Raw genomic sequence first — 23,296 nt, 5'->3', positions numbered from 1 at the left:
CAGGGGCTCACTGGAGAAGTCCTTTGAGCTTTGCTGTTTAAGATTTTCATAATAAAATTTTGGGGAGGATGAATTCTCCATTCAAATGTATTACTTCCCTCTTTCTTTTGCGCTGCTCAGTTTTTCTTAGGCTTCTTCTCTCTGATATTAAAGTCGCCAGCACCAGAGCAATTACTTCCTGCAAACAAGTTGTCAGAAGCCTTAAATGAATTTTAGACCTAATTTAATTCCCAATTTACTTGCTTATGAAAAAAAAAATCTTAATTTCTCCAAACCCAATCAACCCTGGATATAGCAGTTACAATTCCTTTGTTAAAAAGCCAGCTGTAAAACGCGAAGCTGGTCCCCCGGAGGTGGTCTGAATGTATCACCCGAGGAGCGGGACGAGAAAGGGGTGCTCAGACCTTCTGAGACAACGGCAGACCCCAAGCACCCATCAAGTGAGACTGGGGGCGTGTCAGGAGAGGGGGTGGGGGGAGGACTGTGCAGAAAATCTGTTCCAAAAGCAAGGGCAGCTCGGGCCCCTCGGGCCCCTGGAACGGCTGGGTTGAGACATGGGGTGCCAGCAGCTCTGCTCTCTGATCCCCTTTGCTAAATTGTGAAATCACGAAGCAAACCAGGGGGTCGGTGTCAGATAAATGCATTTCTGTGCCGGATGTGGGCATTGTGGGTAATAGACGGAAGCCTCTCCCAGGACTCCGACAAACATCAGGTGTAGGGATGGCGGTTCCCGAGGGGCTTCCAGCCCACAGCATCACGCTTCCTACTGGCAGGACTGAGCCCGGAGCCACACTGGGCGAATGAGAGCCTCTGTCTTTACACTTCCAGATGGGTGGCCCCAGGGATGGGAGGTGGGGAAACCTAGGTTGAAGATGTGTGGAGGTCTGGGGGCACCTGGGCGGCTCAGTCGGTTGAGCCTCCCACTTCGGCTCAGGTCACGATCTCACCGTTCATGAGTTCGAGTCCCGGGTCGGGTCAGCGCAGAGCCTGCTTGGGATCCCGTTCCCCCTGTCTCTCTGTCTCTCTCCAACTCATGCTCTGTCTCTCTCTCTCTCTCTCTCAAAAATAAACAAATAAATAAGTTTAAACAATTAAAAAATAAACATTTAAATATATATTGAGGTCTGAAGCCCCAGGACCAGTGAATGTGACCTTAATGGGAAGTAGGGTCTTGGCAGATATAATTGCTGAGGTGAGATCATAATGGACCGATGTGGGCCCTGGTCCAGTGGCCGGTGTCCCTATAGGAAGAGGCTGTTAATGTGGACACAGACACGCAGGAAGGAGAGGCCACCAGACCATGGGGCAGAGACTGGAGAGAAGCAGCCACAGCCCCAGGGACCCCCAGCACTGCTGCAGCCCCCAGAAGCGGTCAGAGGCAAGCAAGGATTCTCCTCTGGAGCCTTGGGACGAGGGGGCACGGCGCTGCAGACCCCTTGATTTGGAGTTTTAGCCTCCAGAACTGCGAGGGAGCACTTTTCCATTGTTTTAGGGCCCTGGGTTTGAAGTACTTTGCCACGACCCCCGCCCCCCCCCCTCCCCGGACAGGAATGCAGTCAGGAGGAAGCCCGGAGACACGGTCTGCTGTGACATCCCACACGCCCCTGGCTACTCTCCCCTGGCCTTGGGGCCCGACACACGGGGTCCTTTTTGTGTGGTTCTGTTTCTTGAACCCAAACAGCCAACATTGTCTTCAGCCAGAACCCTGGGCTCATCCAGGGTTGCATTCACTCATCCAATTCCTTCCTTTTGCAGGAACCCTAGGGAGGCAGGACCCCAGCTTGGCCTCGAGCCTGACTGATAATATTAATATTATTGATTAAGACCAGAGAGTACCCAAGGGGAGGCGGGTCAGCCACAGGGGCTGCACACAGGGCCGAGAGAGTAAACGTCAGCTCTGGGCTTCTTGGCCTTTCTGGGAGGAGAGGGTCCAGGTGGGGTCTGCGGGCTGCTCTCCAAGCTGTCTTCCGGGATAGAGTTTTCGCTGCCTGGACAGACTGGCTAGCAGAGGGAGCTCTGGCACTGTCACTGACAATTTCCATGTGGCCATTTTGGACCACACCTGGGGACCCAGTGACTTCGCCAAGGTGGGGCCAGCCTGGGGTCATCGGTTTGGGTGGGTGCCGTCGCATCCCTTCTTGAAACGCCGTCACTGGCCGTGACCAGATGAGGCTGTCTCCTGTTCCTTAGCCGGTCAGTGACACCCCAGGTGGTCTGACCAGTGGCCATTGTGAGCCTGTGACCAGTCCCCTTGGCTGTGAGCAGTATGGGCACGGGGGGTGGGGGTGGGGGTGGGGGTGGGGGAAGGGCCTTGGGTGGGAGCGGGAGGGGGAGAAAGAGGATGAACGAGCCAAGCCCACCTCTCGCCTACCTGCCTCAGATGGGCTGTGACACTCCTGTCCCCGTCATTGGGACGGTTCACACCCGGAAAAGCCTTGATGACACATGGTTTCTGTTGCTCGTGTGTCCCTCGGTGGGTGCCATCTGACTCTGAGGGAGGGTTTCAAGGATCCAGCCTCTTCCTCTCTCTGTGGGTCCCCACTCTTCTCTCTCACCCCCACGCTGCCCTTCTCAGGCTCCGAGATCTGAGCCCTGTCCGAGTTCAAGCAGGGGAAAGGGGGGGACCCACTTCTTTCCCTTCTTTCCCTTCTTTCCCTTTCACCAGGCAGTGGGATCCTTCCCGGAGCCACTTGGCAGGTTTTCAGTGACTTCTCCTGGAGGAGGGCATCGTCAACCAGCCACGTCCCGCTGCCAGGAAAGCTGCAAAAATGCACAGTTAGCTCTTCTAAATGTTGGAGACTGTGTTAGTTTCGAAGACCGATGTAACGCTGAGCACAGCCTGCGAGCTTCAAACACCAGCCCCGCGGGGGTTGGCGGAGGCGGGGAGGCGGATTCCGGTCCCTGCCTCTCTCCCAGCTTTTAGAGGCTGCTGGCCATCCTCGATGCTCCTGGCCACGGGACCTAACACTCCAGGATCAGCCTCTGTTGTCACGCGGTGCTCACCCCGTGTCGGTCTCTGTGTCTCTTCTCTTCTTAAAAGGACCCCAGTCACTGGATTTGGGCCCGTGGAGATCTGGCATGACCTAGCCCGAACCTGATGACACCTGCAGAGACTTTCCACATAAGATCACTTTCACGGCTACCAGGGGTTAGGACTTGGACGTATCTGCTGGGGGCACACAACTTAACCCACGTAACGTAACAGAGGTGGACGGACAGAAAAAGCTTGGGGGCGGTGGTGTTGGGGTGACGCTTGGGGGTTTGTGTCCGGGTGAGGGAGAGCCAGCGGGGGCACCGTGCAGCCAGCCTGGAGTCAGGACAGAGCGGAACTGACTCGCAAAGCGTCCCCAGAGCCTCTTGACCTTCTCATTTTATGGGGTCATTAAATATCCCTACTGTTTAAGCCGTTTGAGTCACTGCAACTGAAGGGATTCTAATTCCTTTTATTATCGAAATAAAAGATTGGACCATAAATACTGAACTCAGTGCCTTCATTTTGGGCTCAAGTATTAAAATGCTTTCCTTTCTACCCATAAGAAAAAAAAAAGTCAGTCCTGCGTTAGTGACTTTCTTTAGGAAACATAACTCAAAAGATAAATGAGAAATTTGATCTGTTTTGCAAAACGGCAAATGCGATTTCTTTTTAAGCGCCTGAAACTATCCTTAAAACCCTCCAAAAGTTCTTTTAAAATGTAATTTCACAGATCTCTCACTTGTTAGGAGTAAAATCTTGTTACTTTCTCAAGTTAAATGCTATTTCAACACATCTACATATTATAAAATCATCAACTCACAGGCTAACCTGCTTTGGGAAATAGATGCTGTGCCGGGATCGAGTGTGCACGTTCACGAAAATAAAGATAAATGACTAATAAGTTATTGGTTTTTAATAAATAATCTCCTTATGGAATAACTTCTCCTGCTAGTAAAATATTTACCGTGCTCTTTAAAACCTTTTTAATCAGCTGAAATGCTCAGGAAGCTTTAAATGATTGGATATCCTTTTGTGGCTTAAGAGTTGAAATGATTTTTTATTGAAGTACATTTTAATAAGAAGCAAATTGATTTGAAGTGATTCAGGTCTTCATGGTGTGAAGGCTGTTCAGGCTCAGCTCCTTGGGTTGGAGGGCCCACACCTCTTTTCACTGGGCCGGAAAGGTCACGCTAGCCTGTTCTGGGTAATTAAGAATCAATTCCTTGTAAATTACCTTAGGACCCGCTGCTGAAGCTTGAGTGACTCAGCATGGGATTATCTGCCGTGCGGTCCTCCTCTGTGTGTAGGAAATAACATATAAAAACAATAACCTGGGGTATTGATGAACAACGTGGAACCCCCAGCCCATGCCCTGTCTATACTGGATCAGGGTTTACAAAAGAGGAGGCCAGGATTCGCCTGTTGATCAGTGCCCCCGGGGATGGCGGGGTGGGGTGGGGGGCTCTTGTGTTGATTAGTCTGATGCCCAAAGCTATGGGACGACAGGAACGAGGTTGACACCCTAATGCTCAGGTGCTCACGCTGGAGTGAGATCGGAACCCCTTGGAGGGTGTGTTAAATCTCTGGCCACCTGACTCCACCCCCAGCGTCTCTGATTGAGTGGGACTGGGCAGGGCAAGGGAACCTGAATCTCTAACAAGTTTCCTGGGAATGCTGATGCTACTGGCCTGGGGGCCCCTTTTAAGAAGCGGGGCCATAGATACGAACCTGTCTCTGAGGAAGACATATTCTCCAGCTGTATGTTTTGTTTAAAGCCCAGGCAGAACAAACACCCATTCTCAGAACCAACTATGGAAAACGAGTATCAGTAGAATGAAGAAGAATGACTATTGTCAGCGCTCTAAGTGACCAGAACACATGCCATTGCAAACCTTTCAGAATCAAGACCAACTACAGAGCCATCTCAAGAAGTTATACAATCCAGAAGAGACCAGTCGTTAGTTCCCCAGGAAGAAAACGCTTAACATTTCAACAGTGTTAAATGTGGCATAAAGCAGATAATCTACCCCATCAATTTAGTTTCAAAGAATTCTTGCCCAGTTTATTACATTACTTAGTACAAAAGAGACCCTGTAAGTTCTGAACTTACCAAACAGTAACTTGTCAAAGCATTACTGGTGAATTTTTTTCCAGGATCGTCCTGGAATACAGATAAGCTTGAATAAGCCCAAGAAATTTCTGGCAGGGTTCACGTGAGGGAAATTTTCTCAGTCAGTGATTCCAGAAATACTGGCTCAGCTGTGCCAGAGGGGTCCTACGGGGTCTGCTCTCCATTGTGAGGAAGACAAAGTTGGGTCACAGATCCTTGTTAAGCCTTGTCTGCCATGAGAAAATGAGATTGACCCACTAAAAGAATCTTAACTGTGTTTCCTTTTGATGATGCCGGCAAGATGTATGTTTCATGTAATCGACCTCTCAGAAAAAGGATTCTAGAAGGTCTGGCTCCAGTGATGAGGGCTCACAGCCCCCAGTGCAGACCTGTGGCAATCAGAAACCTTTTTGGAATTCTGTTAGCAAGGCAGCTTGATTTTGACAGCTGGTTTCAAAAGAGTCTGTCTCTTTAAGATGCTTAATACGGGCCCAGTAAACACAGGTTGGGTACACATCAGAGACTGATTTCTTTGTAGGACACCGTTTTGTAGCACTTCCAGCTTTGTGATCTGTACACCAGGCCAGTCCCAGGCTGCTGGTCCATGAAGAATTTGGGCCCATCCTTGACCTCGACAGGATTTTGGAGCAGCATCAGCTAAGTGGTTCTCTTACATTTCCAAGAGAGAGAGTATCATTAAAAGAAACAACCATAATATTTTAATTCCCGGAAATGACTCTTCTGATGATTATCCACAGCCCATCAAAATTAACTGGCTTTTTGTCTGCATAACACGCCTTCCGTTTTAAGGTATTTAATGTTTAAAGTTTCTTTCTGGAAACGCGCGCTGCGTTTTGATGACAATTTCTCAGGACCCATAAAAGGTAAGGGATAATGAAGTGACAGCACTGGTGTAGGGAGGGATTATTCGAGGGCCGATTCGAGGGAGAAGGACCCCCTCTGAAAACTGTTGATAATGTCAACAGCCTCCCAGGGTTCTGAGGCCGTTTCTGAGGCTGGGAAAGCACCTGGCAGAGCGCCCAGCCATCAGACGCCTGACGAAGGCGAATGGGAAGCAAGACATCAGCCGTCAGGGAATCAGAAATCCTCCCGACGGGGTGGCACCATCCAGCCGTCGAAGCAGCAGCGACACGTGACTGGCACTGAACGCCAGGTAACGGGTGCCGTCTTGACTCCCGAGTGGGGAATGTCAGCCGGGTAGACAGAAGGTTGGCAGAATCCCATCTGATTTGTGCAGTGAATGCCGTCGCCCCATGGGCACCACTAGACAGAACTTCTCGAATGTGAGCTTGGAGCAGACCCCGCTGTCCGGGCCGGCTGCAGGGATTCTGACACAGTGGAGTTGGGTGCTGCCTGCTCATGGGGTTCTGACATGCTCCCCGGGGGACTGTCATGTGCAGCCAAGGCTGAGAGCCAGCTAATTCCTCATTTAACCGTCCCCGGTGTTACCATATATAATCCGGAAGCTGCATCTTGTAAGAGGTAACGCACTGTGGGGTGTCCACCAGAATCCTGGTTTTGTTCCTTGTCTCGTCTCCTAGGAGCATCCAGGGGCCGTTAGCAGGGGCCCCAAACCAGGCGCAGGTTGAACCAAGAACGGGTTGAGCTGGGGTTTCTCCGCCTTGGCATTGCGGACAAGTGGAGCCGGCTAATTCTCTGTGGCGAGGGCCGTCCTGTGCACGTAGGATGTTCAGCCGCATCCTGGTCTCTACCTGATGCCAGTAGCACCCCCAGCCCCCAGGTCGTGACCGAAAGCTGAGAGTTGCACAGCTGTCACGCGGGGCCTGTCGCCTTGACGGGGATTGTTTCAGGCACAGGCATCTAGGGATGGGCCGCGAGGTAGGAACGCCTTTGGGGAAACATTCTCCTCAACCTTAAAAAGACGTGGAGGGAGAGAGGTGTTCTCTTTCTGTGGGATGCACCAAGGTGGTCCATATCCGGGTCCCTGAGCGCGTCGTGGAGGTGTGGAATTCACTCTTCCCGGAGCTACCCTTCCCTTGGACTTGTCACCTTGGGAAGCGATCCCACCCCCTTTGGCTGACAAGGCAGTGCTGTTATTGGCAGCTAAGCGTGTCCAAAGAGCTCGATCCTAAATTCGGGCAATTCTTCCTGGGCAACAGTACTGTTTCTCTTTGGAAGGCAGACATTTCCCCCTGTCCAATATGAATAACTGGTCAAAATGGACCCACCTAATAGGGAGCTATAGACATAGAGCACAGATTACCACCACCGAGCAGGGTAGCATCCCTGAGACATTTACGAATGTGCTATATAAACGTGCTTTGGCTTTGTTCAAGGAGAGAGCGACAAAGCATCACATTTCACCCGCGGTGGCCAGGGACCCAAGGAAGCAGATGCTCTCTATCTATTAGATACAAATGTAACCCTAGGCAGGTGTCTGAGGAACTTCCAGGCGCCTGTATTGGTGAAAGCCTCAGCGTAGGAGAGGCAAACATTCGAATTGATTCCTTTGTAAGAGTCAGCCTGACGTGTAGAAACCAGCTCCCTTCCTAGTTCCAAAGTGATTTGTGGGGCCGATGGTATAATGCTGCCACGGCCCCTCTGATTTTTGTGTCTGGGCGGTGACTCACGTCCCCCCACCCCCATTTCCATTTACTAAAAAGTTTTTTTTTTTTTTTTTTCAAAGAGCCTGCAGCTCAAAGCAGACACTTAACATTACTGGTAGACTAAGATTCCAGGTGATGGCTGCATGGGTACCTTTTTAGGACTTCTGTACTCATCTGGGTTGTCGTTGTTGTTGTCTTGTCATTAACAAAGTGTCCCGAGAAGACGGTAAGGAAATCCGTCATTGTGAGAGGGGCTCTCTCTTCCCCCAGGGTGGGTCTCAGGCATAAAATCTGTGCATGAGAAATGATTGGGTTAGAAAGGAACGGGACGAGAAAAGCAGTAGTTAGTATTCCCCATGGCTCTTGTCAAGGGGAGCATTTCACTCAACTGGACTTGTCTCTCAAATCACTTACCCAGGAAGAAACAAAAAAGAAGCTAGTCTGGGAGCACGTGTTTTCTCCGAGCCCCGAAAACTTTTAATCTTGAATAAAAATTCACATCAACATGTTTATTATCGAATTTAGGTCACGTGTCATTGAAAACACAAAATCAGTCTTGAAACTGAATTTCAAGATCCGCTGAGGTAGTGGGTTGACGATTCCCAGGGAGTGCGGCCATCAGTATTGGGAGATGTTGGCTCTCCTACGGAGGCAGACGAAACACAGCTGTGAGCCGTGGGCTCCGCCGTGGGACAGCTGTGGGCAGAGTCCCGGGTCACGCGACCCTGCCCGACCCCTGATGATGGCTTCCTTCTGTTTAAACGGAGGACTGACCGGATTACAAACCTCACTCAAAGTTGTCCTGAGGATTAAGACAAAGTAACATAGAACGCTTTGCCCAGCGCATGGTGGTGGCTTCCAGGAACACTTGTAACGCGTGCCGGCTAGGACTAACTGTCGCCTGTTACTGTTCAGGGTTAGATCTGACGACATAAGGTGCCAATTCCTCCACCTAAATCTAATTAAAATGTATAAGCTGCAGAATACCAAAAAAAAAAAAAAAAAAAAAAAAAAAAAAAAAAAAAAAAAAAAAGAGAGAGAGATTGGGAGAAAAGGAATATAATTATCCTTACAGGGAACCTTCAATGTGCAAACAGCATGTTTAAAGAAGTTCATTTTCAGTGGATGCTTTAGAGGACTCTATGTTCCCATAGCAACAGTGTTATAAAAGTTCCGTTAGGATGCCAACCACTCTCAAAGACAAATTAACCTTTAATTACCCCAAATACTGGAGGTTTATTCTGAGAAGGTCAAACATGATGGGACTTTACTGGAAATGAAACGCTGGGAAAACGAAATTGGTTAGATGAGATCAAAGTGCTTTAAAAACCTGTGGCTTGAAGGAAAGGCCCAGCTAGAGGCCTGGTGGGGAAGCGGATGGGCCCCCTGGGCTGGGAGGCGAGGGCCTTGGGTCGAACTTCCGCCTGTCTGGCTTGGCGCGAGCCCCTGACACTCCCGGGTCCGAAGTGGGTTCCTCGAGGTCTTCGAACGGGCAAAGGCCGGTGGGAGAGCGAGAGAGGCACAGACCCGCCCGCCCCGAGATCCCGGCTGGATCCGAGGCGGGCCGTGCTGCTCCGCGCGAACACCCGCCACGACCACCACGGCCACGCGCCTGCGGGACGGACGCACCTAGCGGTGGCTGCAGCCCCGGGAGGGGGCAGCGGGTGGACCCGGGTTGTGCCAGGAGGGCCGAGACCCGCCAGGGGGTGGGCAGCCAGCGCGGGGTGACGTAATAGCACGGGCAGCCGCATTCCCGGCTTCACGGCGGAGGAAAACCATCCCCTTGCACATAAGTGAAGGCCTCACTGGGGTCACAAAGCTATTGGATATCAGGCTAAGTCAAGTCTTGCCCGGAGGCTTGGAGAACAGGTCAAGTGAGCGCTCGGGGATGCGGGGATGCGGGCAGTTATAAATTGAATCCAAAGCTATTTATTGGATTACTTTAACGGCCATCTCCCCATGTGTATTTTACACACACTAGTTCAATCAAACGTTAATTAGGTGCTAAGCATAAAAAAAAGATCCTTGGTCAAATAATCTGGAAACTGGCAGGTGAGAAAGTTAAATCACACGTCTCTGCTGTGGGACCTCAGAGCCTTTAATATGCTAATTTGCCCCGTGAATTTTCAGGAAGCGAATGGAGTAGGAGGCAAGTTTTCTAAGCCCAAGCGACCTAAAGCCTTCCTTCCCAGGGCCTCGCCCAGGACAAGCGTCCCTGGATGTGCTTGGGGAAGGTCTGCGTCCGGGGCACGGGAGGCACCAGCCACCCTCAGCAGTGGGAAGGTGGCTCCCCCTCTCACACCACACAGCCCTGCCCACACCTCCCTTTCCCCTTTGGCCTTGGGCTACGTGTATGCAATCCTGTGATGGTTTTAGCCCCTCATCTGACACGGCGCGCACACCTAGAATCTGAAAACGTAGAAAACCACACAAATCACTTGTGACACAAAGGAAGCTCTGACAACAGGATTTCAGGCACCTTTATTCATGGTGGGTATTCCTGGTCAGGGGAGCCTGCCTCTGAAATCGTTGTCACGTAAGGAAGACAACTCCCACCCAAGTCCCGACAGCAATCGGCCGCATCACTTCCGCTCGCCACTGACCAGGCTCGCGAGCATCGTGCACACGGGGCTCCTGTCAGCTGGAGGCCAGCGGCCCCGGGGCTCGTGGCTCAGCCGTGCACGGCGTGGCCTACCGGCCCATCAGAGGAGTTTCTGTGGCAGGGCAGTAACAGTGGGTCATTCACTCAGCTCAGAGGAAACTTACTCCTTTGTGTTACTTACGTTATTTATAAATACGACAAGTTATTTCTCAATAATATTATATATTTGCAATACAAACACGACTGGTGATATAGGAAACTTTAAAAAAAAACTCACACTGTTCATTCAGGGTTTCTAAGAAGCACTAGACCATCCCTCAACTTTTCCCATTTTTTTTGTAGACGGAGTCACGTTTGCTGTGACAATCACAGGGATCTCGTGCACGGTCAGGGCCGGCCTCTAGGCTTGGCGCTCTGGGCACTGCCTTTTTGACTGGTAGGAGTTACTACCCCTGTCTTGTAAGGTCAATAATAAAACCATTACTCTGTAAGAATTTAGGTAAGAAATCGTTTAAAGAAACAGTATATCTTAAAAACTTGAGCCAATGACAAGTCATTTACCATTTTCAAGCCGGGCTATGGCACAAACTTAGCATGATCTGCTCTCCGGTTCTGTTCCTTCTCCTGGTCAGTAGCTCCAAGACAAGACGGCGAGCTGGGTCGTAAAATCCTGCCAGATTTTCAACGAGGACTATCGCAGACAAACAGCACAGGGGCCTACGCAAGTGTTCAAATCTCATGCAAAACTGTAACTAATGAACGCCTCACTACATGAGGCAGTTCTGTCATTTTCCAGATTTGAGAATTCTAACACACAGAAGCGGGAGTGGTCGTTCCTCCTTACTCTGGCGTCTGACCTCAGAGCCTTAAGACATCAAATTGCGGTTCAACTTTGAATTTTGGCAACAGGGCAGCGCCAGAGATTCCTGAACGAACAATTTTTAAACGTTCTGCACCACTTGAAAAGTATCACCGACGTGCTATTTGGTGTCGGCTCAAAAGTCACTCTGTGCTGAGAATCAGAGTCGTCAACTTGCCAAACGTCTTCCTTCACAAAATCTGATTGGAACTGAAGGACCTACCATATGTCTAATAAAAATTTACACATCAACTTTCATCAAACAGCAACTACTACAAAAGGAACGATAGAAAACGATGAGTTCACAAATATACACTAAAAAACTTGACAATTTTATGCAGGAACCGCCAAAGTTTTAGTGTTTAATATTTAACAGCACGACTGACCAAGGTCCAAGATGTGACGTTACCATGTTCAAGAAACTGGGGGGAGAATCACTCTATGAACTAACTATGTAGTATGTGGTAAGAACGCACACTTTCTAACAGAAAACCTGTCTACGCATAGTAGTTGCTTCAGAAAGCCATTCGGTCTTCTCTTCGCTTGTAAAAACGGTGTTCCGGGTCTCAGGGTGAATTAGCAACCTGTTGGAAGAGAAAAAATCATCTGACATGTTATGTTCAGAGAAGGACAAGAATGATACATACAATTAGCAACTATAAACCCTTTGAGAACCCTCTAGGGAGCTAAACTTAAGTTTCTCTGCAGATGCCCCAACAAAGATACAACAGATCGATTGGAAATCGTTACTTAAAAACTTCTGAATGCATCCCAGCTTCTCTTGCTGTTATCCCCATCACTAAAGTCTCCTAGTTCACTTCACCTCCCGTCAGTGCAGTTCTCGGGAGGATGTTCTGACTCACTGTGGCGGGACTTTGGACTGCCCCGCTGTAGGAGGCCCAGAAGCTTCTACGACTGGCAGGGCATTTCCCAGGACACGCCTACACAGGAATAAAGAGCGGACAACCCATACGGAACTGTGTGCCTCACTCACACAGCGGATCAACCCAATCGGTCAGAGTAACAGCAAATTTCCAGGTCTTTTACCTCCCAAGTCTCCATTTTCTTGGACTTCAAAGCAACCTGTATTTTACAGCTACTTAGGATCTGGTCCAGCCAGGACATGCCCAGCACACTTAAGAAGACAAAAGGAATTTGGTGCCTTTGGCTGTGTATTCTGCTTGGCACCAGAGTTACCGAAGATTCTCCGGAAACTTTATTTTTATAGTGAATTCAACTGCTGAAAATGGGATGAGAGAAAAGGAAGTTTCCAAACTACTTTCGGGTTGCGAAGACGTAACTACCATCCTCATGGAAAGCCTTAAAATGAGAAACTCACTACGGGGAAACTGGAGGCCAAGTGCATCTTGCGGCCTTGCTACATGGCTCCTTTCAATTATTCGTCTCTTCTCGGGTATCTGGAACCACGTGGTGGGAATTTAAATCAAATTATTCGTCTCTTCTCGGGTATCTGGAACCACGTGGTGGGAATTTAAATCAAATTATTCGTCTCTTCTCGGGTATCTGGAACCACGCGGTGGGAATTTAAATCAAATTATTCGTCTCTTCTCGGGTATCTGGAACTACGTGGTGGGAATTTAAATCAACTCTAGGGTGAAGGCTTAACGTGGCCTCATCTAGTTCATTGAAGTCACAATCAGCTGCCGTCCTGGCATGTATCTAGTGCAGGAATTCAAAGCATTTATGGAGGTGGCAATGTGGGGTCTGGGTTATCAAAAAAAAAATAAAATAAAAAAAAAAAGAAGAAGAAGAAAAATCTGCCAGTGGTAAGAATTCTCAGCCCAACGAAACGCATTTCTTGGGTTCTGGCTGCCATGATATAAACTCAGTGACTACCTAATTAATGTTAACCAATTACCTTAACTAACACGGATGCAGCTCTCAGTAATAAACACTGGGAAAATAAACTCCTGCTAACGAATTCGGCATGAAAATTCTGCAAGCTCGGAGCCCGCGGAGGGGCCGGTACAAGAGACGCTTGCGAGGATCACGGCTGGGAAGTGACGGGCAGCAAGTCTGACTGCATGGAAGTCACCGCGACGCACACACGCCATCCCGAGGCTGTCCCTTCCCTCACCTTCAACTCTTTGGCATGGCTGGGATCTTGCTTTCGCCTTCCAGTTCTTCCACGCCAGCCTGTGTCATGAGGTCTGCAATGTTTTTCTCCAGGTCGTCAATGCGACTGCTCATGTCATCAAGTGGTGAAGTTAAAGGCCACACACAACCAACACCCCTCACTCCTCACCCTTCCCCTCCAGGGCCCCTGGAGACTTCGGCCCCCCGCACAGCTGTCTCAGCGGAACTGCCTTTTCCAACTTCCTTTGAGTACCGACTTCTGCTGGCCAAGAGTGCAGGGGTCTGGGGGCTACGGTCACTTCCCAGCCCTGCCCTTTACTAGCTCTGGGACCTGGGCAAGTTCTTGCAACCTTCCGAAGCTTCCGCGGTCTGCATGGGCTAACTAAAGGGAACATGGTCACTTCAGCCGTCTACACTGCTGGGAGACTGGAAGTCCCCCGCGGCCAGGGGTCCAGCTCAGCTGTATCCCCACCCCTTGGCACAGTACCTAAGACTACATCCAAAATCAGTACCAAAAAAAAAAAAGGAAAAAAGGTGGTGAACGACCGCCTGAGGCTGTCCCGCAAACCTCACGTTTGTCAACACCGCCGCCCGGACGCAGGCGAGGCTGACCACGCGTACAAAGGATATTTCTGCCGATGATCTGGTCGGACATGGTCTGAAATTTATCTTGCATCTGTTGTAGGAGCGTCTCCACCTACGAAACAGTGACACACGGCACCTCGCGCTTGCCCCGAGACGCCTGCGTGGGGTCAGCACGGGAGGGGGTGGGCCCGGTGCCCGTCCGGCCGGGGCCTCTCCCTCTCCGGGTTTCGGTTTCCCCGCCCGTCCAGTGGGCCCTTTCCCGTCGCGGCCGCTGCGAGTCACAGTTCGCCGGGCCTTCCTCCCGTTTGGGCGGGGTGGAGGCCTCGGGGCGTGAGGGGGCGCGGGGAGAGCGGGGGGTGCGGGGACTGGGGGGGTCGTCCGGGGCGGGGGGACGGCTCAGGGACAGGCGAGCGCGACTAAGGGAGGGGAGGCCGGGCCTGGGGGCCTCGGCCGGCGAAGCCTCTGGAAACCCGGCCCCGCGCGGCCACGGAGAGGGCGCTCCGGTCCGGGGCTCCCGCGGCCTCGGGCTCGGCAGGCGTCCCTTACCACCGAGGTGAGGTCCTGCATGGTCTTGGGGTCAGTCTCGGCCATCTCCCCGGTTCCCAGCTTGGCGGCGAAGTCTCAACCGTCACCTGCACTTCCGTTTGTCCGCGCACACGCCCCGCCCCCTGCGGCCTCCTCTCGCGAGACGGAGGCAGGCCGCGGGACCGCGAGGCGTTGTGGGAATCGTAGTTCGCGGCACGGGCCGGAAGGAAGGGTCTGCGTTCTCGCGTTTCCGTTCCGAGCGAGGCCCCGCCCCTGGAGGCCCCGCCCCGCACTGAGCCCGGGAGGAGAACGCTGTCCTGGGGACCGCGGGAAGGGATGGTGATCTTGGCCCTTTCCCAGGCTGTCGTTAAAGGCCATGCTGTTTTGTTTGGCCTGTTGGGACGCACTTACTGGGCGCCTGCGAGGTCCCAAGCCCAGGACTGTGCCACCGCCTGCCCTCCAACAAAACCCTGCAACCCCCGAGTAGGGAGAAGGGGGTCGGGTCACTGGAGCCAGAAAACTGAGGCCCCGGGTGTGAGAGGCACGCCCACCATGCACACAATGCCCAGCTGCAGGCCTGGTCACACCCTAGACCCCAGCGTTCCTCCTTCTCCCCAGGAGGGTCGCGTGGAGGTGCTGCACATTTGGCACATTTGGGCAGGTTGTTTATGACTTTGCAGCATAACGGACGTTCCGGATGGTGCAGAAATCCCAAGTGACTTTTCACCGAGTTAACCTGTTAACCAGCTCCAGGGCAGGAAACATGACCGGCCTCCAGGAAGCCCCTCACCTCAGCCCCTTTGCTATCACCCCCCAGCCCACCCACCCACGAGGGGCACAATCGTGTCTCCTGTGTTTCCGCGTCGTGTGAGTGGAACCAGACGGAAGCTCTCCCTAGCGCCCGGCTCCTTTCATTCAACATGATGGCCCCTGCTGTTGAGTGGTCGAGGTGGGGGCAGCGGCGGGGTTCAGAGGCTGGATTTAGGTGTTTAAGGAGGGGGCTGCTGCTGAGTTGGGACCTTGAGTTCCAGCCTCACAGGTGGTCTTGGGATTGGGCCTGTCATGGGTGAGTAGGTGAGTCCTGGGACTGAAGGCCTGTCATGTTCCAGCAGCTGTTCACACTGGGTAGCTAATTTAAGGACTGTGGGGCTCAGCTGCAGCTTGGTTTTAGCTGCAGAGAAGGCTGTAGCCCCCCCCCCCCCCCCCAAGCATCTGTAAAAAACCTGGGGTGGGGGGCTGGCCATGGGGAGGGTAAGACTCAGCTCTCTTCACCAGCTCTGCCCCCTGACTTCACCCACTGGTGTCTCCTCCCCTCTGCCCACCACCTCCCTTTCCACCCCACCCCAGACCTTCTTTCCCAGGACAAAGGGGCAAACCTCTGTATTTGGTTGTTGTTAACTGCTATGTGGTTGGTACTTTACCTGATTACTTAAAATAAACACCTCTCTGTGTTCTAACCTAATCCTCAGAAGAACCCTGTGATATGATTACAACCATTTTCCAATCTTGAGAAAACGGACTGGAGAGGCTAAGGCTCTTAAACGGGGTGGTCACATTAGGAAGTAAGAGACAAGACGTGAGCCCAGGGCTTTCTGACTCTACCTTCTCCTTTTTCTATCATTCTAGAATTCTCTGAGTTGCCCGAGTTTAGAAGCAATGTTGCACAACGGCGGCACCTTTGGCATTTTGGGTCATAATTCTCCGTTGCTGTGGGTGGGTGGGTGGGGGGTGCGGTGTGCCCTGTACATTGTAGGATGCCGAACAGCTTCTCTGACTTCTGCCTACTAGATGCTTCCACTTCTAGATACTCTAGACTGCCCACTGTCTCCAGGGGTTGGGGGGAGTTGCCCTCAGTTGAGAACTAGTCACTTTAGAAGGATCTATGGACGTTGCCTAGAATTCTGTTGACTCCGTCTTCAAGTATGAATTTATTTTCAGTTGGGGCATTCCTTGAGACTATTCCTCTGGATATATTGACATTGGCCTATCCATTGACATTGGATAGGTTTCCTGGGCCTGCTGGAACAAAGTACCACCCACTGGGTGGCTTAAAACAACAGACATTTATATTCCCACAGGTCTGGAGACCAGGAGTCTGAAAGCAAGGTGGCAAGGTGTTGGTGCCTCTCTCCCAGCTTCTGGTGGTTGCTGGCAATGCTTGGTGGCCCTTAGCTCATAGATGCACCTGCCCATCTCTGCCTCCGTCTCTTCACATGGGCTCCTCCCTGGGTGTGTCTTTCTCCTTAGAAGGTCACCAGTCATACTGGATTGGGGACCCAGCCTATTCCAGTATGACCTCATTATGCCTAATTACCCCTGCAGAGACCCTGTTTCCAAATAAGTTACATTCTGAGGTATTAGGGGTTAGGATTTCAACATGTCTTTTTTTCTGGCGGGGGCGGGGGGACCCAATTCAACCCAAAGCAGCTGGTAAAGTTACACCACGTGAAATCTGCAACCCACACCGTATTTTATAAAGTGTCTACATAAAGCTCTGGGATAATTTAGCTGGAGAGCAGCCAAGGCTGGGTAGGATTTCAGGCCTTCTTGCTTCTTGCCCCAATTATAGGGGCTCCCCCACTCTGCACAGAAGCCTGGCTACCCACACTCTGGATTTGTAGCCAGATTTGGCTTATGGCTGTGAGCAACACAGAATGGGAATTAGCATGAGGACCTACAGTTTTGGTGTGTGTGTGTGTGTGTGTGTGTGTGGTCCTGGCAGGAGACTTGAGTCCTTTTCATTCTGATTGAAAGTTCTTTTACATAAACAGCAAACTTGACACCGTCTAAGGGAGCCTTCTTTTTTTTTTTTTTTTTGCACTTAAGCAGAAAGACAGCATACTTTTTTTGTGTGGAGACCAAGGTCTTTTATAAAAGACCACTTTAATTTTTTAAATAAATTTTTAAAAAATGTTTATTTCTGAGAGAGAGAGAGAGAGAGAGAGCATGCACACACAAGCTGGGAAGGGGCAGACAGAGAGGGAGACACAGAATCTGAAGCAGGCTCCAGGCTCTGATAGGTCAGCACAGAGCCTGATGTGGGACTTGAGCCCATGAACTGTGAGATCACGACCTGAGCCAAAGTCAGACACTCAACCGACTGAGCCCCCGGGTGACCCAGAGACCAAGGTCTTTTAAGGAGCTGCTTTACACAAAAATTTCCCTGATTTATAGTCGTGGCTGATACACTTACTCTGTGAGGTTGATATACTGAACATAACTGAATACTGTTCCATTAGCAAAACTATTGAATTATGTGTAACGCACAAGTAGTTAACCTTTAAAAATGCAGCTTTGAACAATCCTCGTTTAAACCTTGATTTAAAAAAAAAAAAAAAAGATCTGTGTAGATGAATTGCGTAACTGAAGCCATTCCCTTTCCCCCTTCTCAGGATGGTTTGGTTTTATGTGAGCCAATGTGGCACTTTCCTACTGGGTCCCTGGTTCCAGCCGGCCTGGCCCCGCGCCCCTCCTTCCCCGTGCCTTGCATCGGGGGAGGTGTCCCTGCACGAGAGTGGTCACCGGGCAGTGAGACGCTGCGTGTGCCCTGTAAGCAGAGACGGAGCGGTCCCCGCAGGTCCTTGGAGAACCTGCCACTCACCTTCTCCCTGTCTGCACCTGCATCGGCGCCATAGGCCCAACGCTGGTCTGAGCTGCTGTTCACCTGCTCTGCTTTTCTCCCCGGCTGTCCGGCTGTCCGGTTGTCCCATGCGGCTGCGCGGGAGCACCCCTTGCCCCAGGGCCGGCTGTGCCGCCGCGTCCACCGGGGGCCTGGGCGCGCCAGCCCCCAGCCTTGCGTGGACGCTCCAAAGCTCCCCCGTCTCTCCCAGCCCAGGGTTTCCTTCCTTCAACCTCAAAGGATAACCTTGCATTCTGTTTTACAGGGACAATAGAGACTATCATCACCTGTGTCCTACCGTCACATAAGTACCCGCCCGGGCATCATTCCAGCCCTGTCTGCCTCCAGAACAGGTGTCGGCCTCCCGTGGGGCGCTGGGCCCTGGACCCCTCAACCCGCTCCGGGAACTGGCCTCCTCCACTTGCCCCACCCCTGCCCGTGGACGCCTTCCTCCCAGCATATAAAGTAGGGGGTGGGGGGCGGGGAAGGAAAACAAAACCATTCCAACAAGGTGCCCCTGTGCCGTTCTGTGCTACCACTCAAGAGCCAGGGTTCTAGAAAGAGGAGGACACGTCGCCTTCAGTTACTGGATCTGAGAGGCTCCCTTCTATTCACGCAATTTTGCTTGTTTCCTTTCTATCAAAATGTATGGAGGTGATTCTGGATGGTTCGAGGGCGTGGTCTGCACGAGTGAGACTCACCTGGGAGGCAGTTTTTCAGTCCTCCCTCATTTCACTTTGCTGGCGAAAGTTGCGGGATCCCTGTGGGGTGTAACTGAGTCTGAGTCCCGGCTAAAGCTAGGTCATCTCTCCTTTTCACACAGGGGAGTATCCTGCCCAGACCTTCAGTGCACATAATGTCTAGCTAACAGGTAATTATCTTCTTGGTTTTCATTGCATTTATTTTATTATTATAAAAGAGAGAGAGAGAGAGAGAGAGAGGGGCAGAGAGAGAGGGAGACAGAGAATCCCAAGCAGGTTTGGAGCCGGATCCCATGAACCATGAGATCATGACCTCAGCTGAAATCAAGAGTCTGACCCTCAACCGACTGAACCACCCAGGCACCCTATTTTATTATTTTTTAAAACCACTTTGTTGAGGTATGAGTGCCATGTAAAAAGCTGTACTTCTTAATGCATTCAACTCGATGAATTTGGGGATAACAATACGCCCACGAAACCATCACTGTCAAGATCATAAAGATACCCATCACCTCCCAAAGTTTCCTCTTGCCTCCTTTATTATTATTATTCATGATTTTTATTTGTGTGGTAAGAACACTAAACACTTAGGTTGGCACGTTTTTAAAAAAAATTTTTAATGTTTATTTTTGAGAGAGAGAGCACAGAGGAAGGGCAGAGAGAGAGGGAGACACAGAATCCGAAGCAGCCTCCAGGCTCCAAGCTGTCAGCACAGAGCCTGACGCGGGGCTCGACCCCATGAACCGTGAGATGATGACCTGAAACGAAGTCGGATGCTCAACAGCCTGAGCCACCCAGGCGCCCCTGACCTTGGCTATTTGTCAACACTGTGGCAATGAACATGGGAGCCCAGTGATCTCTCCAAGATCCTGGCTTCAGTTTCTCTGGGTAAGTACCCAGAAGTGGGGTTGCTGGATAACATATGAGTTCCATTTTGAATTTTTGGAGGGCCCTCCCTCTGTCTGTGAGCAGCACTGTTGATGGAGACTGTGGGCCAGGCAGTTGGACCAGTGGCCAGTTGTTAAGATCCGTTGGTGCTGTAAACTTCCCACCCCACCCGCCCCCTTTTCTCTGCTGCTAGCTGTCCCCAGACCCTTCGGCTGTGCTGATCCCCTCGGTGTTCTCGGCAGGATGAGACTTGAGTGGCAGTGTCCCGCAAAGCTGGGAAGCAACGTTTTGGGGGCAGAGAAGAAATGTGGACTTGGAGGTCTCAGCCCTGAGCTGGGCTGCTTTGGGGGAGGGGTAAAGTGACACTCTTATCTCTTCAACGCATCTCTCCTCTGTTGTTCTTTTTTGCACCACTGAAATGCTGGAACATTTCAGGCATATTTCTGGGCTCCCCAAAACATGTTCTCATCTGTGAATGGAGGTTAAAATTGGTGTTTCTATGGCGGGGTTGGGCGCGGGTGGATGGGGTGTCATATAAGGACTGGTATCTCTAGTTCTGCCATTTTGCTATTGACTTTGTTACTTCAGTGCATCCCAGGTGATACTGGCTTTTCATTCATGGTAAGAATATACAATTTTCTTGGAAAATACATGAATTTAAGCAAAAATTATCAATTTAAAACTATACAGTTTAAAACTGTAGTTGCACTTGGTAGGACGGGTGCATTGGGACGGCGGGATTTGCAGAGGTCGTAGAGAGACAGCATTCAATCATGAAGATGTTCTTACAGGATTAAAGTTCAGCAGCTGCTGGCCTCAGAGAAGACAGGCGAGCAAAGGGGAAAGAGGTGGTGCTTGCTGTGAAATCGCACATCATTCCATCCTTTGGGAAGGGGAAGCAGGAGGACCTATTTGCTGAACCACCCTACCAATGTGACAATTGTAACATTGGAACATCGAACCCATTTTCCTTGGGGACATATCTCCAGAAGGATAGTGGGGAATTTCTGCAGGTTCCAAATACCCCTTTTGTACAGGACAAGCATTCAAGGTACCAGTAACCCTCCGGAGGGAAGACGCGGCCCGGCTGGCCCAGGGAGGGGGCAGGGCAGGGTTTTCAGGATCTTGCTTGCTGAGGAGCAAAGGTGGGGCCCTATTTTGGAGAGGGGCGTAGTTCCGGCAAGTTTAATTTAGAAATGCCTTCGTCCAGGTACCAGTGCTCCCGGCTTGGATTCCCGTGTGAAAAGCAAGTTTTGCTGGGATCCCTGGAGTGTGCCCTGGGGAGCATCCCTGGATCCTTTGTCTTGGGCACAAAAGCAGGGGAAGGTCTCTTGCGAGGCTGTTTCCAAAAGAACAGAAAATCGCTTTTATGGAGAACAATGGTACGTATGATCAGGGGTGTCGCGAGCCATCTTGAAGTGTTTTGCTTTGGGTTTGAAGTGTCAGTTTACGTTTCTCATGCTCATTTGTGGCAATTTTCCGAATTAGCGTCTCCATGATCGGCTGCCAAGGAATCGCTTTCCTATTTATTTACCCAAACTAGCAATTTCCTGGAGACAGATGCCCCGGGGAGGAAGGAGACGTTTCAGGAAGACTCTGACTTGCAGGTTCGGTTTTCTTCGGCTTCACTCACCCTGTCCTGCCAGATTGTCTCGTCACCATCAATTTCATGTACTGTGTGTGAGGGTACAGCCTCGGTGGTTTCTTCCGGGTGACAGGTGGGTGGTGCTGTCTCAGGGTAGAGTGGAAAAGCGCCCGTGCCGGAGTCACGCACGCGGCTCACTAGGCAAGACCCAGCATGAGATTGTTTTAACTCGTGAGCCTCCTCTTATCATTGTACAGTGGAGACAAGGTCTATTCCAACATTCCATGAATTATATGATATATGTAATGTATAATGATGGTCCATATAAATTACATATGTATAATAGGTGTATACCTACCTACCTACCTACATATGTAAATTATCTGGTCTGTAGGAGGCAGTTATTTACATTTTTTAAAATGTTCATTTATTATTTTTGAGAGAGAGAGAGACAGAGTGCGAGTGGGGGAGGGGCAGAGAGAGGGAGACACAGAATCGGAAGCAGGCTCCAGGCTCTGAGCTGTCAGCACAGAGCCCGATGCTAGGCTTGAACCCATGAACCGTGAGATCATGACCTGAGCTGAAGTTGGACACTTAACTGATTGAGCCACCCACGCACCCCACGTAGGAGGCACTTATTAAATATTACCACCTTTCTTCTCTTTTGTTAAGGACCTCCCTAAAGGAATCCTGCTTGCTTTCTATCATCTATCAATCAATCAATCAATCAATCTGGTTTGTTTCTATCCATTTCTCTCTCAATCTCTCCCTTATCTTTGTCTATCTATATCTGTCTCTGTCTGCCCATCATCTGTATCCATTTATCTATGTATATACTTATCCCCATACCTACCGATCTATATCCACCCAATCTATTATTCTTTCTATCATCTATCATCTATCTTATCAATCATCTATCATCTATCTTATCAATCATCTATCATGTATCTATTATCTATCATCTATTATCTATCTATCTATCTATCTATCTATCATCTATCTATCATGTATCATCTATCTGTTTTTCTCAAATCAGAGGGATCTGTTATGAACGAGGAAGGGGGAAGAGTTAACTATCAGGAAGGCAGCACTTGGTTTTAGCCTTGGCCTTTCAACATTATAGGCCATCCAGAGCACCATTTAAACAAATATCCCTTTTGCTCTGTCACTGTGTTGAAACTGTACTAAAGACAGTCTAAGACCGAGGACACACTTAAAAATCCCAGATAACCTTTATTTAAATATTTCACAAATAAGTTACAAGTTTCTATGCAACTACATGGTAAATAAAATGCTGATTTATGTCTCCGAGACCCTGAGCAATTCAGCAGCTCGAGCCCAAAGGAACGGCACTACCATAGAATTAAACATTTTAAAGTGATACACTTTTATCCCTTTTGAGTGTTTATGATAAAAATCTGTTTGAAATTTTTGAAAATTTTTATCTTGGGAGGATACATAATATTTACCACCAGAATGGTGTTGATGTGGGTATGACATCACAGACTGTTTTTCATATGGCCTTCATTTCCAACTCTTCAATAATCTAAATCTATGTACATTATAGATAAAGAATGACTTTGCTGCTTTCTAAAGGAAAAGCTTTGAAAAAAGCAGCAGAAAATGGAAATTTTCAGCTTATACTCCTAGTGCTTCTAAAAGCCACTTTCTCAAAGGCTTCATAGCTTCATGGTGAAATTTATTGTGGTCTTATTACACCTGCTTCTTTTCACCAAATCCCTACCAACCAGCTGGCGCAAGCCCAACAAAATGGTTCAAAGGCTTATCAAGCTCAGCAGCCCTCCAATGATTAATATGATGATAGCGATGTAGCACGAGCGATAGGAAGAGACTTTTCTGCTTACTGAGTTTGATGAATATCTAAGTTGTTTCTGCTCATAGGCTTACTCTTCAGTTATGCAATTAAAGTTCTTATCTGAAGTCCTTGTTCACGGGCTCGATCCCACCATTTTCTTCTGTGTCTACATATTTTGTATATGCTTCGATATAAACACAGTCAACACTAGAGCATTTTTTTTCCCCAGTAGTGGGCTAATCCATCAGCAATAGGAGATCTAAGAAGGGCAACACATTTTACGTACAAAAGAAGTCTTTGTTGCTGTGGATGAACTATTATGAAAGCATCTTACCACCATTTTATGA

The 23,296-nt window shown here is 50.0% G+C and overlaps 1 protein-coding gene and 1 long non-coding RNA gene across 5 annotated transcripts; both read right to left on the bottom strand.

Moving 5' to 3' along the window:
* Positions 1-4,011: 4,011 nt before the first annotated feature.
* On the bottom strand, positions 4,012-9,250 carry LOC122234127. 4 transcript variants are annotated; one of them, XR_006211875.1, is made up of 5 exons: positions 8,746-9,250; positions 8,459-8,630; positions 8,087-8,315; positions 7,824-7,963; positions 4,012-6,978 (listed from the first exon to the last, which is right to left on the bottom strand). It is a non-coding gene; the product is annotated as an uncharacterized LOC122234127 (long non-coding RNA). The 4 variants fall into 4 exon arrangements; XR_006211874.1 differs by having other exon boundaries at positions 8,087-8,630; XR_006211876.1 differs by having other exon boundaries at positions 4,012-4,783; positions 8,087-8,630.
* Positions 9,251-11,469: 2,219 nt separating this feature from the next.
* Positions 11,470-14,510, bottom strand: HSBP1 (heat shock factor binding protein 1). The gene is made up of 4 exons (XM_042969368.1): positions 14,362-14,510; positions 13,861-13,927; positions 13,232-13,352; positions 11,470-11,717 (listed from the first exon to the last, which is right to left on the bottom strand). The coding sequence occupies exons 1-3, from the start codon at positions 14,404-14,406 to the stop codon at positions 13,234-13,236; spliced, it is 231 nt and encodes a 76-aa protein (XP_042825302.1). The 5' UTR covers positions 14,407-14,510; the 3' UTR covers positions 11,470-11,717; positions 13,232-13,233.
* Between the last annotated feature and the right edge of the window lie 8,786 nt (positions 14,511-23,296).

This window comes from Panthera tigris, chromosome E2 (genome assembly GCF_018350195.1).
Source record: "Panthera tigris isolate Pti1 chromosome E2, P.tigris_Pti1_mat1.1, whole genome shotgun sequence".
NCBI lineage: Eukaryota > Metazoa > Chordata > Mammalia > Carnivora > Felidae > Panthera > Panthera tigris.
Note: the sequence above shows the minus strand (reverse complement) of the source record. Positions and strands in the feature narration are given on the sequence as shown.